Here is a 14,889-nt window from a genome sequence, read left to right on the forward strand (position 1 = left end):
TTTGATATTTGCTCCCTCATATATTATCCACTCGATTCAAATCAAAAGAAAAGAAAAGTTGAGTATGGTGTTAGTACTAGAAAGAACCAATTATCGAACAGTAACACAGATGCTATGGCCGTAGTTGATTGGAGAATTAGTAGAACTCATTAATGGTATATAGATCTCTTTTACAATTTATCCAATTTTTAATATTGTGCATCATACCTCCCTTCTGTCTCCGAAGACAATGGTTGGTCCAGTGGTACCAAATATATGATCTTGGAACAGTGTGTATACCATCAAAATCGAAGTGCTTTCGCCTAAATTTTTTTAATTATAATAAGATAGTATTGAATAAAATAAAATAATTCTAAATTTTGTATTTAATTATATCCAACTATTTCATATGTACTTTTAAAAAATCTATTTTCTTACAAAGAGTTGCACTAATTTTTTATTAGTTATTCAAAAATTATCTAATTAGTTTTAAACTATAACCTTTCAAATGATTGGTAAAATATTCACCGAAATTATATTTTAAAAAATATATAAAATCTATTTCATATTACTATTCTTTAATTGGTCCACAACATTTAATACAAAAAAGTAAAATAAGAAGAATTAACAACAGTGTTAAAAAATCAAAGAAATAAAAAATTAATTTAAAATCAAAAAATTAAACTGACAAAATAAATTAATTAAACCAGCGATTTCAATATATATATATATATATATATATAGAGTGAGAGAAAATTTATATATAATTCAAATTAATTTAACCAGAAAAAATTATATAAAGTTAAAAAAATAAAAAAAAAATTAAGATATACAATAGATAATATGTAACAAGTTTAAGTGTATAATGCTTTAACTTTTATTGAAAAATTGTAAGGGCTCCAAATAGAAATTTTTATATTACAACATAATTTCTTAAATTTAATTTTAGAAATTTTTAAAATTAATTTGATTGTTAAAAATATTTTAATTTCCACAACTCATTAATATTTTATAACTGTAATTTATATAAATATGATATATAATATTTTACTAAACTGGTTTTTAATATTTTCAAATAAAAAAATAATTTTATTTATAAAAGTTTTATATACCACTCGAACTAAGCATAAATTAAGATAGAAGATTTAGCGTTTTCCTTTCAGAATTCCTCCCAACCTTATTCGTAATATTTGTTTTTACTCGCAAAAAGGTTCTGAAAGCAAATCCTATAGCGAAATCGATGATATTGGTCGGTAAAAGCTGTAGCCACCCATTTTGACTTATTAGCAATAACTTTTGCCTTTTTTTCTAGTAGTGTAACAAATGATCGATTGAAATATTATCAATCTTCTGCTTATACAAAAAATGCAATCGTCCATTTCTGCAGAATGCTATTCTCCCTTTTAAACCCTTTTCTTTTATAGTATTATAATTCCTTTAATATTAAATATGGTTAACATATTAGATTAAAAAAAATAAAGAATTTTTTTTTATAAAATGTAAAATAAATCATAACAATTTAAAACAAAATTCAATCTTAAGAATTTAATTTCATCATTAAATGCTGGACTATCGTATGAAAGTCTGATGGTTGTAGTATTGGAAGATGAATGTGTTCATCCTGTTAAAAGAAAATATGAAAAGCCAATTGATCAATTTGGCAATGCCCGCAGTGGAAAATGATACTCCCTTCGTAGGCTCCATCGATATATAATTGATTGCAATAACATTTATCCAAACGATAACAGACGGCAGTCCAATATTCTGACAAAAGGATGGCCAATTTTCTTCTAAATATTATATTATGAGACCTGTAGAAATTTTATAAAATTTATTTATAAATTTAAAAACTATATATTTAATTAAAATACAATATAGTTTCACTTAGTTGTATTTACAAAAATTAATTATAATTAAATTAGTTTTAGTTCTTTTATGAGATTACAATATTTTTTAGTTTTGCTATTTTACTTTTTCCTTTTATATTCTTTTTCATATTATAATTTATTTCAAAATAATAGTCATTTTATTGAAATAAACTTAATAGTTGTTTCTTGACACGTTAAAATATAAAAATTTACAGATAAAATGAAGTTTGAGCAACATAAAGCTTTTTTCTTTAGTGTTATTTAAAACACAAACTGTATTGCAGAATTACTTAATTACATTCTCATTAAAATGACTCGATCTTAGTTTTAATCAGGCAAAAAACTAAATTGAAAAAATATGATAAATTAACATTTGAATTTTTTTAACTAACAGCTATAGTGAGAGTATGTCAACTTAAATATTTATCCTGGAAAGGTATAAAATTAATTTAATAGTCTAATTTTGTAATAAAAAAATTACATAAAATCTTTTAATATTTTTAATAATAATATTTGATTAATAATGTTGTTAGTAATTTATGGCTAAATTTATTAATACCGTAGGTAAATTATTTTTTAAAAAAATGTAAATATATCATGACACTAAATATAATTTGAGCTATTGTATGCTAAAAAATATTTGTCTATTCAAATTTAAAATAAAAAAATTTTGTTAAAACATATAATTTCCTATAAATTTAATAAAACTCTTATATTACTAAACTTAAGTTAAAAGTAAATTAGAAATATAAGTGCCTCTTATAGCTATTTTACACTTTACATACTTTCTTTTCACTTTATTTTGATCACTATAGTAAAATTTCTCTACACTAATATTCTATATGAAAATAATATTTACACAGCGATAAAAAATTATAGTTTCGATTTAAACTAATTATAAATAAAATTAAATTTTATATTATATTAAATAAATATTTTTTAAGTCTGGTCTTAAAAGAATATTTTTTTATATAATAATATTTATATATATAACTTTAAAAAATACATATTATGCTATATGTTATCTTATTACAATATTATTTTGTCTCCAAATCTTATTTATGTAATATATTTTATTTTTTTATTTATATAATTTCATATACAAAATTAAATATTAAATTTAAGAAAAGAAATATAATACTCAAACTTTCATTAAGCTATAATCTACTTTCATTTAGTTTAAAGTGTTCTATGATTTGATAATGATTATTAACAAAAGAAGTTTACTTTAGAAAGAATAAAATTCCCATAAGACTCCATTCGCATTCACTTTCTCACCCAACAAACGCAGTGTCTATAGATTTAATAGTAAAATGTAAACCTATGGGTCCAAACCGAGAACATAATCTGAGTCTTTTAAAAAATAATTTGAGTCTTTCTTTTTATATGGGTGATAACCGATAAGTGATAATACGGCCGACAAGTTCCACATATTTCTTTCGCTAATTTTTAATTCAGGAAATTGAAAATAATAATAATAATAATACTGCAGATGAAAAGACAAATTGTTATAGACGTAAAACAATGAGCATTAATAACCAATTTCCATTATTCAGTCATTTGCTACTCGTAAAAAATAAATTTCTCTATCAGTTCTTCAATCTTCGTCAGTACAATACACTTTCCATTCTATAAGAATTAGAATTCTTGCTCAAAGTTATTAAAGACACATCAATAAAAGATCGAAGAAGGCATATATAGAATTCCCGCCCCCACTTGGCTCATAATCAACGCTCTTTTTGTCGTATTTGCCATGCAGAAGAGCAAGTGGAATATTTTTAGATTGTTTTTATAAAACTAAAATATTTTTAAAATTTAATAATAGTTATTTATATTTTAGTAATGCCTAATTTGAGCCATATTATTATTAATATTTTCTTTTATTAATAAACCGTTCCATATCAATGATATAATTGTTTTAGACAAAAGTGTTGATGTAAAAAAAAAATATCGCATGCTCTATAATGCAAAAATGCAATATACTTAATTTTCTTATTTTTTTGTAAAGTGCTATTTTGAAATCTTACTTTTAGAAAAAGAATTAATTTACATGATTTTTTTCTTTCTAAAAACAGTTGTCAAACTGAAAAGAATAAAAATAATTGTTTTGGAAGCATTTTGCTCAACCGTAATTATAAACAGGGGTATGGCCATTTTTGTTCTTGCCCCATGCTCATTTCGGGATTGCTGGTTCTTCCAATTACAAATTAATAAAATAAATGGCAAAATAAAATAACTTTAAGATTAGAAATACACTCATTTAAAAATAAATCTAAAATCGTTTATACATAAAATTTAATAACGCACATCAAAATTCACAAATAAGACCAATTAGTTTTTAATAAAATTAAATCATAATATCTATTTTAAATTCATTTTGCTGTAAATTTTAGAATACAACAATGATATTGCTAGCTACCTTTAAGGGATATAACTATTTTCTTCTATTTATATCGAAGTCTTTATTCATTTTCCATTTCGTTAGGTTAGTGTTTTTTCCTATTTTGTTTCTTAGCATATATAAATGCATACAGATTATAGAAGAATATTAAAAACAATTTAATCAAGACAACTATGGAGTAGTTACTTTCAAGTTTCAACTTGCATTAATGGCTACTGTTATAGGAAATATGAATTGATGGAGAAGAAAACCACATACAAGAATAGTCATCCTCATATCCTAAAAATTTGCCATTAATTGATATTGAATAGTCACCCTCTTTCGACTAATAATAGTCTGAGGTTCAGTTGTGGCAATAGGCCTTTAGCTTTCATGTACTAGATTTAAAGTACACTGTTCTGTAAAGTTCTTCTTTTGTCTTTATCTACCTGTTCATCCTTAAAACTCCTTTTGTCTTAAAATTAAGGTCTCTCCCATCTCCTTTTTTAACAGCATGATTATATATACCGTAAATGATAGTTTTATTTTTCAAAATCACAATGAATTTATCTCTTTAGATTTTAACTTACAGGCAATTCTAGTTAACCATGCCCAAAAAAATTCAAGAATTTCACTGATGAAAGTGTTGAATTGAGGGCAATCAACGTGTCGGAAGAAGGTAAATTTGGCCTAGAAGCGGGCAATGAGTGAGCTAATGCATTGAATAAGGGATCCAACAGTCACCTACCCATCCATGCCTTTGGCTTATAGCGCCCTCATTTTCACACGGCACGTTACTCCACTTTTCCTCTATATAAAAACGAACCCTGCAACCCTTCACAATCACTCAACTTTTATTTCTCTCTGATCCTCCAAACCACAATACGAGAAATCATTTCTTTGCTTTCAATTTAGCCTATTCATCATAACAATGGCGGGTCTTAAGTTGGTTAGCCTTCTTCTGCTTTGCATGGTGGTAGCACCAATGACTACCCAAGCCATAACATGCGGTCAAGTCGCCAGTTCTCTGGGTCCATGCCTAAAATACCTAAAGGGTGCAGCAGGACCGATGCCACCAGCTGCATGCTGCAATGGAGTGAGGGGCATCAACAGCGCTGCTAGAACTACACCTGACCGTCAAACAGCTTGCCAGTGCCTGAAAAATGCTGCCGGTGGTATTTCAGGGCTCAAGCCTGGCTTGGCTGAATCTCTCCCTGGAAAATGCAAGGTTAACATTCCTTACAAGATCAGCTTCTCCACCAACTGCAAGAGGTATATTTCTTAACCTTAGCTATCTGTTATTCCTTTTTTGTTTTTTCAATTCTGGTTGCATTTCAAGCTCGAGAACTCACGACTCATCGCAGACTTTGTGCCATTAAGTAAAATCGCTGATTGCATTATCTTTTGTCATCTTAATTATAAAGAAAGTGGAAGTAATTCTGGTAATCTTGTTTTGAATTGCAGCATCAAGTGAAGTGGAGAAATATAGTAAAGCAATTTTCAGGTCAAAGAGACAGAGATAGAGAGGCTGTGATAAGAAGAATAAAAGGGGTGCTTTGGAGCTACAAGTACCCCATAGTCCATAGCTGACATTGAGATGGGGTTCTCCACTTTAGCGAAACTTCTTCTCTAATGTCATTAATGTCATTTCTGCTTCTATTTCTTTCACTTGTCTTTGGATACATTGTACCTTGTATTTGTATGTCATAAAATATATATCTCTCTATCTATTTTGATTTAGCAATCGTATGATGGGTTATTTATAGGTGGTAACGAATTACGAGCAAAGCACAACAAGTTCAATATATTTTCAGGGACATAGTTAAACATTCATCATATACAATCAGATAAGGGTAATGATAGTTAAACATTCATCATATACAATAAGATAAGGGTAATGAGTTTTTTTATCGTTTGGCAATTCTATCCTAATTTTAAATTAATAACAATTAGCTATATAAAATTTATGAATAGTTATAAATTTATTCAACTCTCCTTAGTCGGGTGTTGTTAATCGTACATTTCCTATATATATCTAAATATGATAAGGTGATAATAATATAAAAATAGTATTAAATATCAAACTCATTATTTTTTACGAGATAAGACAAGACGGTGAAGATTTATATTTATAACATTAAAATTTATCGTTTTTTTGTTGTTTTAAACTAAACACTAAGTTGTTTTCAATTAAAGTTTTCTCTTGTTCTTTGTTCATTTTCTTTTTTTCTATCATTACTTTCTCATTCGATCTTTTTTTCTTCTGTAAAAAATGATGAATTTTGATGTTTTAAATCTTTTTTCATATATATTATTTCTATTTTATTATTTTTAATTATATATAAAATTTAACAAATAAACAAGGACATACTTCTATAGAGAGTTAGATAAACTTATAACCATTCGCAAAGTTTATATAGCAAATTGTTAATAATTTAAAATTAGGATAGGATTGCAATATATATATATATATATAAAGTTGAAGATCAAATAGACTTATTACCCCATATACCATTTCTTACTTGGGGCATTTTTCTATTTTGATTGGGATTAGATGTTTTTTCTATTCTATTTGGGGTTATTACTATTTTGTATCTACTTTAGGAGACAGTCTATATTGACTTATAGAACAATATTATTTCTTGAATGTTACATTTATAAAGATACTTGGAATTTCTTACATGTCAATATGTAGAAAGATAAATAGGAGAATATTAGAACAATAATTAATAGAAAAGACAATAGCAATAGCATTCCATGATACAATCCTAAGAAAGTGTAGATCCAAGGCTTTAGCGACAACTGAAAATACCTTCTCTAAGCAAACCGAGACTAAACTCAATTACAATTAAAAAAAAAAATTAATGCTCTTTATCTAAAATCTCTCTGACAAGTTTTACCTATTAAGTACCCTAGTTTAGCATTTGTGGGTGGGCAATCTCTAGTGGCTATGGCCCCAGGAGGGGAGCCCCAATTTTCTTTTCCTTTTGCTGTGTATATATATATGCTGATAATTTTTTGAGTTTGTCGTGTTTTCAGCTTATGCTGCATGTGTATTATCCTTTTGTGATGTGGTTTTTTCAGCCAAGTTGGTGTCGACATCGTCCGACTCTTTCATTAACCTTTGCCAAGTGGGAGCCGTTGAATAATGGTCGTTGGTAGGGGGGAATAGAGAGAGATGATATATTGTTAGTACTATAAAGAACTAATTATCAAACTTCATTTTCATCATCCACACGCTCTCAATTAACACAACAGGGAGATCTATGGTGTTGTGAAGATTGACGGACATTGGAAAATTAGTAGAACTCATGTTCTACACTTAGATTCAACGATCTGTACATCTCCTTTACAATCCAATTTTTAATATGTGCATCATTCCTCTCTTCTGTCTCCCAAGGAAATGGTTGGTACGGTAGAACCAAGATACGATCTTGGAACTTGGAAGGGTGTGGATAACTCAAGGATTTTAATTGTAATTTCTTAGGCAATGTACAAGGCTTAAGCCTAATTATTCCGTTGTATTAGGCTTGAATCCTGCTCTCTCAAACCTTTTGAGGGTTAGGTTCTTGGGTTATTTACACAAATACTCCTTTTATCAATATCTATGACATTTTTACCATATAAAAAAATGAGCTTACAAAAATACCCTCTTTTAGGTATACAATTTGCAAAAATATGCTCATTTTTGTAAACTAAAAGTCATATGGCTAGTGACTAAATTGACTTTGCGATTTTATTTTCTCACTGTATATAATGTCACATTAACCTATAACATCTAATAAAATAATCAAAATCCAACTCATCATTATTGGCCTAATGGCTATATGCAACTAGAATAAGCTAATAAATAATTAAATGAATATTTTATTTAATCTTTTGTATTATTATTAAACGAACGCTTTGCTTACTCTTTTGTATTATTACTTCCTTTTAATATTTTATTTTTTAAAAACATCACATCAAGAAGTAAATGCAGCAGTAACTTTTTATTTTTTTCTTTTTTAACCGATTGCTTTTAATAATGAAGTTGTAATTCTTTTTTAAAATAATGTTATCCTAACTTATACAATAAAATTCAAACACCACTTTAATTTGCACTTTGCTCCAAAATTAAAGATTTGACCCAATATGACATGCATTTTGATGCTCTTAAATGAGAATGGCGGTATGTGTGTATTTAATTTTTCTCCATATTATTTTATAAGCAATATAATTAAAATTTAAAATTTTAGAAAAAATTGAAATAAGTTTTAGATAATTTTTTAAATTATTTTAACTTCGAAATTAATTAAAAATACTTAACTTGTTAATATCTTATAATAATATTAGTTTGATGTGAGTGTCTTTAAATTATTATAAAAGTATTATTAACAAAAAAAAAATGAGACTATAATTTAATATGTGGTACTAGGCTTCTCCTAAAAAAGAGAGATTTTCAAGTCACTCAAATAATTTTGAAGTAGTATCAAATCAAAATATATCATTTTAAATTAAAAAAATTAAATTGAGATAATTTAAATTTATTCAAATAAATAATAATAATAATTTAATAAATCTAAAACTATAAATCTTAAGTGTACCTTCTAGATTCATAATATTTATCTCTATTAAAGGTAAATATGTAATATATTCTTTTACTATCTATTTATTAAAGACAAGTATAAATATATAATTTAATTAGTTTTTATTATTTTTTATTTTAAATTAAAAAATATTATATTTTTATTTGAATAAAAAATTTTAGATCTTATTTAAATAAATTTTATATTAATTTATTAATTATCATAACTAAAGTATTTTTTTTAATTTTATTATTTTAATTTTACTGTTTGTTTTATATTTTTTTCAAATAGAATAAATTATTTATTGAATTTTAATTAAATATAGTATTATTATTTAGGTTAGAGAAAATTGAAAAAAAAATTATAGGGTATGGAATAAACAATCACGTTTGAGAGAGATGATTTTAAACTGTGAGAGTGGTACTCTCCTTGCAGGCTCCATTAATATATTATTGATTACAACAACATTTGATACAAACGATGAGAACATGTTATCCGGAGACGGAAGTCCAGATTTCTGACAAAAGGATGGCCAATTTTCTTTTACGATGATTTCAATACATTTTATAAGATTTAAATATATATATATATTTTTTTACTACTTTATTTTTTTTTTTTGATATTTTTTCTAATATTCATTTTATCTAAAATAACTTTTATAATTATTATTTGACACATTAAATATAAATAAAATATAAATAAAATAAATTTTTTGATCGATTTAAGCAATATAGTATTTTTCTTTTTTAATATTATTTAAAATCTATATTTATATGAAAATCAGATTTTCAACATGTTTTTTCTTTTTTAGATGAATTTTTCTTTCTTTTTTTAAGATATTTTTTTATTTATATAAATTATTTATTTCTCTCTTAAATTCTTTCTTTTTTTTCTTAAAATCTCTTTTTTCTTTTGAAATGAGATATTTAAGAGACTTTATTTCACACAAATTTTTTAGCTTCTTTCATTGATGATGCATCTAAATTCTTTTATTTTTTTATTATTCTTTTTCTATCTTATATAACTACTAGGACTTTGCTTATGTCATTAAATAATTATTTTATTTATTTTATATCTAAAAAACTTATTTTATATATTATTTAATTTAATTTATTATTATATTAGTAAATTTTTATTTTATTTTATGATACTTTTATTTATATATTTTATAAAAATCATAATACATTCTTATAAATTTTTTCTATTTTTATATGCTAAGATAAATAAACATGAGAAATATATGTAATTATTAATTTTAACTTTTTATCTATTTTATTGCACCAATAAGTTCTCATATATTTATATAATACTTACTTTTAATAAATAAAATTGTAAGAATTTTTACTATTTATTTATTTTTTATTTTTTTGATATCACATATATATATAGATTAATTTTTTTATTTATTATATTAGACTAATAAATTCTTCAATAGTTATAAATTTCTTTTAACTATTTTTATGACTCAAATATAAATTTATGTTCTTTTACTATTTTATTAATTATTTATATATATATATATATAAATACATATGAATATAAACACATATTTTATTAGAAAAATAGTAAGATTTATTATTAATATGAAGTACCTTTACTAATTATTATACTTATTATAATCATTTTAAGAATATAATAATTTTATATTTAAATAAATTAAAAATATCATATTCATTATTAGCATTATTTAAGATTACATTAATTCTTTTATAAATATAAGTTAATGTTTTTATGAATAAACTATATATTTGTTTCTCATTGAAAAAAATATGACATGGCTTCATAAAATTTTGCCACATAAAAACTCATGGGAAAATTTACTATTTTTATATATATTTTATAGATTTTTTTCCAACTTTTCATATTTATATTTCATTTATTAAATTTTATTTGATATTTATTTTATTCACAAGGTACCATCTTCTTCAATTCAATTTATTCATTATTCATATGTTTGTAATGGATTTTTTTTTTCTATGAATAGATAAATTTATCTTTATTTTTTTTTACTTTTTCTATGCTAGGTCAGTTAAATTCAAATAAATAGTCTCTCTAAATAAAAAGAGCATTTTAAGTGATGTTTTCTCCTTTCTAAATATATTCTTTTATTTTCTAAAGTCATTTTTATGTATTTTGATATATGTATGATGTTTTCTCTTTTCTAAATATATATTTTATTTTCTAAAGTCAATTTCATGTATTTTGATATATATTTTAAATTTTTTATTACATATTTTAATATAATTTTTTTACATAGCACTTTTTTATTCTTTGAGAATATTTATGTATTTTTTTAATATATTATTTTTTTCTCTTAATAATTTAATTAAAATCTTTATTAAGTTATCTATATATTATCTTTTTCACTTTTAACAATACAAGTTAAGTTTCTAAATTTTTTTTGATTTCTTTCAAATATTTATTTGAAAAAAATAATATTAAAGTAGAAATTATTAATTATTCATAGAACACTAATTATAATAAAATTTAATAATTAATAATTTATGATATATAATTATTTAATATTTTATTAATATTTATATAAATAAATTATTTAATATTATTTTAATAATATTTTAACCCACCGAGAAGGTGGGAAGTCGTTGGTATTTTAGAACTACTCAAGACGTGGAGACTATATTCTCATTAAAATAACTCGATCTTAGCTTTAATGAAGAAAATAAAATTAAATTGAAAAAGTATGATAACAGTTATTAACTAACAAATAATTGCTATGGTGAGAGAATGTGAATCCAAAACTCTTAATAGTTCAGCTTTGTGATAACAACCATTATATGGTTTTTAAAATACTTTAATAATAATATATCTTATTAATAAAACTCTCAATGCTTGTCCCCTTGGAGGACACATTGTTCTTTGATCTTGCTATTGCTTAATATAATTCTAATTATTTCAAAAAAATAAAAATTAGAGTCAAATTTATAAACACCGTGAATAAATTATTTTCTTTAATAGGAAAAAATGTAAAAAATGTCATGACACTAAGTACAATGTGAGATATTGTATGTTAACAAATATTTGTTTAATCAGTATTATAACAAAAACAAATTATAAAAGAATAAATAGTTTTCTATAAATATAATAAAATCCTATAATATTAAACTTAACTCAAAAGTATATTACAAATATTAGTTATAATTAAATGCCTTTGATAGTAATTTTACATTTTACATAATTTGTTTCAATTTATCTTTATAAATTGCACTCTATCATTTAATAATTGATTATTAACCAAATAAGCTTACTTTAGAAAGAATGAAATTAAAAGTAAAATGTAAAACTATATGGGTAATGACTGATAAGTGATAAACTTTGCATCAGTTTTTTCTGTGCTCTTTTCTAATTTTTAATTCAGGAACTTAATAATAATAATAATAATAATAAAACTGTAGAACAAAAGAATTTGTTATAGACGTAAGATAATAAGTATTAAGAACCAATTTCCATTATTCAATCATTTGCTACTCATAAATTTTCCTATAAGAATTATTTTTAAAAAATTAGGATTGAAAAAACTGAATTTTTTTTTGCACTAAACTATACTGAACTGAAAATATTTTATTATATGGATAAAATAAATTTGCTAACATATATCAAAAACTTTCTAACACATATATATTTGTTCTAAAAAAAATGCATATATAGTAAATTAGTATTAAATTAATTTTCAAAATAAATAAAATAATACAAAATCTAATTATTTATTATTCTCTTTTATTATTGTGAATAACAAATTAAACTAAATATTCATTACCCATTATTTTTAATTATTTTTTTACAACACAAGATATTGCCATTCTTTTTTTTTTCTCTCATAACACACAACATCGCTCCTATAACCATGTAATGTGATTCTTAGTTTTTTCTATATTTATTATTTTATAATTTGTTACTTTTGCAATATTTATAATTTTATTTATAGGACATTATAAAAATATTTTATTTATCTCGTGTTAACTATTTAAAATTATAAAAAGAGAAAATAAAATATATAATTATATCTACAAGTATTAATATGCAAATACTAAAATAGCAATGAATAACCAACTTGTATTATATCGAAAAAATTAATTTAATACAATATATGATACTATTTATATTTAATATGATTTTGATTTTTCTAATCTGAAAAAATAAAAATTTAGTACGGTACTAGTTTTTTTTAATGATAACTATATTTTACCGATCCATATTCAGATTTAAAAGTGATATTAAAATTATTTTCAAGGAAAGAGCCCATGTTATTATTTCGAAAAATTTTTCTTTCTCCATTCAGTCATTCTCTTTGTAATTCTCCACATAATATATAATAAAAAGAATACTCCTTCAATCATCAATGCACGCTACCCCACTTTGTATATAAAATTTGACCATATTATTTAAAGAAAAAAAAGGAGATATTGCTTCAATAAGGATAGAGTTCTTGCTCTAAGTTAAAGATGTGTCGAGAAAGACTTTAGCATTGTGCTTTTTCAACCTTATTTTTCAATTATATTACTTTTTAAATTTTGAAATTTCTTTTACAAAAATATATGAATTCATGCTTTAACTCGGAATAAATTAAGAAACAAAAAACAGTTTATAAAAAATTTAAAAAGATTAATATATTAAATCAATAATAATAATAAGTCGGAATGAATTTTCTTGCTGTTCACTTTTTAGAGTAAATGAAATTTTTTGCTAATCACTTATTTTTTAGATTGTTTTTATAGAAATAATTTTTTTTAATAATTTGAAAATATTTATATTTGTTTCGGTAATGCTTGATGTGATGCCACAGTGTTAATAATATTTTTGTTTATTAACAAATCGTGCCATATCAACGGTAATAATAGTTTTATATATTATACTTTTCCTTTAATTTGTCACATCTCTGTCTTATAACCACATCTGCTCATGGAATAAAATGTTATTTGGCACCGTCATATCCTGAAAATGTGCTATTAATTGATAATTGATAGTCACCCTTTTTCAACCAATAATAGTATGAGGTTCAATTTTAGCTTTCATGTTCTAGATTTGAAGTACAGTGTTCTCTTAAAGTTTTTCTTTTATCATTATTACCTGTTCATCCTTAAAACTCTTTTTGTCTTAAAATTAAGGTCTCTCCATCTCCTTTTTTTCTTTTTAACTTCATGGTTATATATATATATATATATATATATATATATATATATATATTAACCGTATATGACAGTTTTATTTTTCAAAATCATAATGAATTTGTATTTTTGATTAAATTGAAAACATATCATTTACATAATTCATACGAGGACTTTAAAAAAGGATAAGATTTATAATTCTTCTATTCATTGGAGATTGATGAATTGGAAACTATATAATAGAAATTAGATATCTTTTTGTATTCATTATAAAAGTGATAACTCATTTAATATGAAAAAGAATTAAATAAAAAGTTTTTCTATTTTAAAAATAGTGGTCTTACCACTTAAGTTAGTCTAATGAGTTCCAAACTACGTAACAGAGATAGTATTTAAACCCAAAACCTTTTCTCTCAACTTTAAGTGTTTTTGCCACTTAAACAACCATATGGGATTGCTTTTGTGGTAATTGATTTTGGTCGGTCCTTAAGATGCAAAACCAAACCGGAATATCAAACTCATGATCCCACCTAAATATTTTAGCTGTCTTTAATTTAAATTATAAATTAGAGATTGGTTGGATGAATTTTGCATGTGAATCAACTATTTCACTTCCTTCAGTTTAAAAATACATCTTCATGCTTAATTTGTGCCTTCATAACAAGATCACTAGAACTATCTATGAGGGTTGCGTTTTAACTAATAATTTAAGCAGGAAAATCTAGTTAACCAGCCTATGCCTCAACCAAACAAAAAAGAATTCAAGAATTTCACTGATGAAAGTGTTGAATTGAGGGCAATCAACGTGTCGGTAGAAGGTAAAATTTAGCCTAGAAGCGGGCAATGAGTGAGCTAATGCATTGAATAAGGGATCCAACAGTCACCTACCCATCCATGCCTTTGGCTTATAGCGCCCTCATTTTCACACGGCACGTTACTCCACTTTTCCTCTATATAAAAACGAACTCTGCAAC

At 24.0% G+C, this 14,889-nt stretch overlaps 1 protein-coding gene across 1 annotated transcript; it reads left to right on the forward strand.

Annotated features, from left to right (window-relative positions):
* The first annotated feature begins 5,062 nt into the window (after positions 1-5,062).
* LOC125371296 (non-specific lipid-transfer protein 1-like) lies at positions 5,063-5,967 on the forward strand. The gene is made up of 2 exons (XM_048379905.1): positions 5,063-5,499; positions 5,692-5,967. Exons 1-2 carry the CDS (start codon positions 5,159-5,161, stop codon positions 5,699-5,701), a joined length of 351 nt encoding a protein of 116 aa, XP_048235862.1. The 5' UTR covers positions 5,063-5,158; the 3' UTR covers positions 5,702-5,967.
* Positions 5,968-14,889: the final 8,922 nt, after the last annotated feature.

Source organism: Ricinus communis, chromosome 10, assembly GCF_019578655.1.
Source record: "Ricinus communis isolate WT05 ecotype wild-type chromosome 10, ASM1957865v1, whole genome shotgun sequence".
Taxonomy (NCBI): Eukaryota; Viridiplantae; Streptophyta; class Magnoliopsida; order Malpighiales; family Euphorbiaceae; genus Ricinus; species Ricinus communis.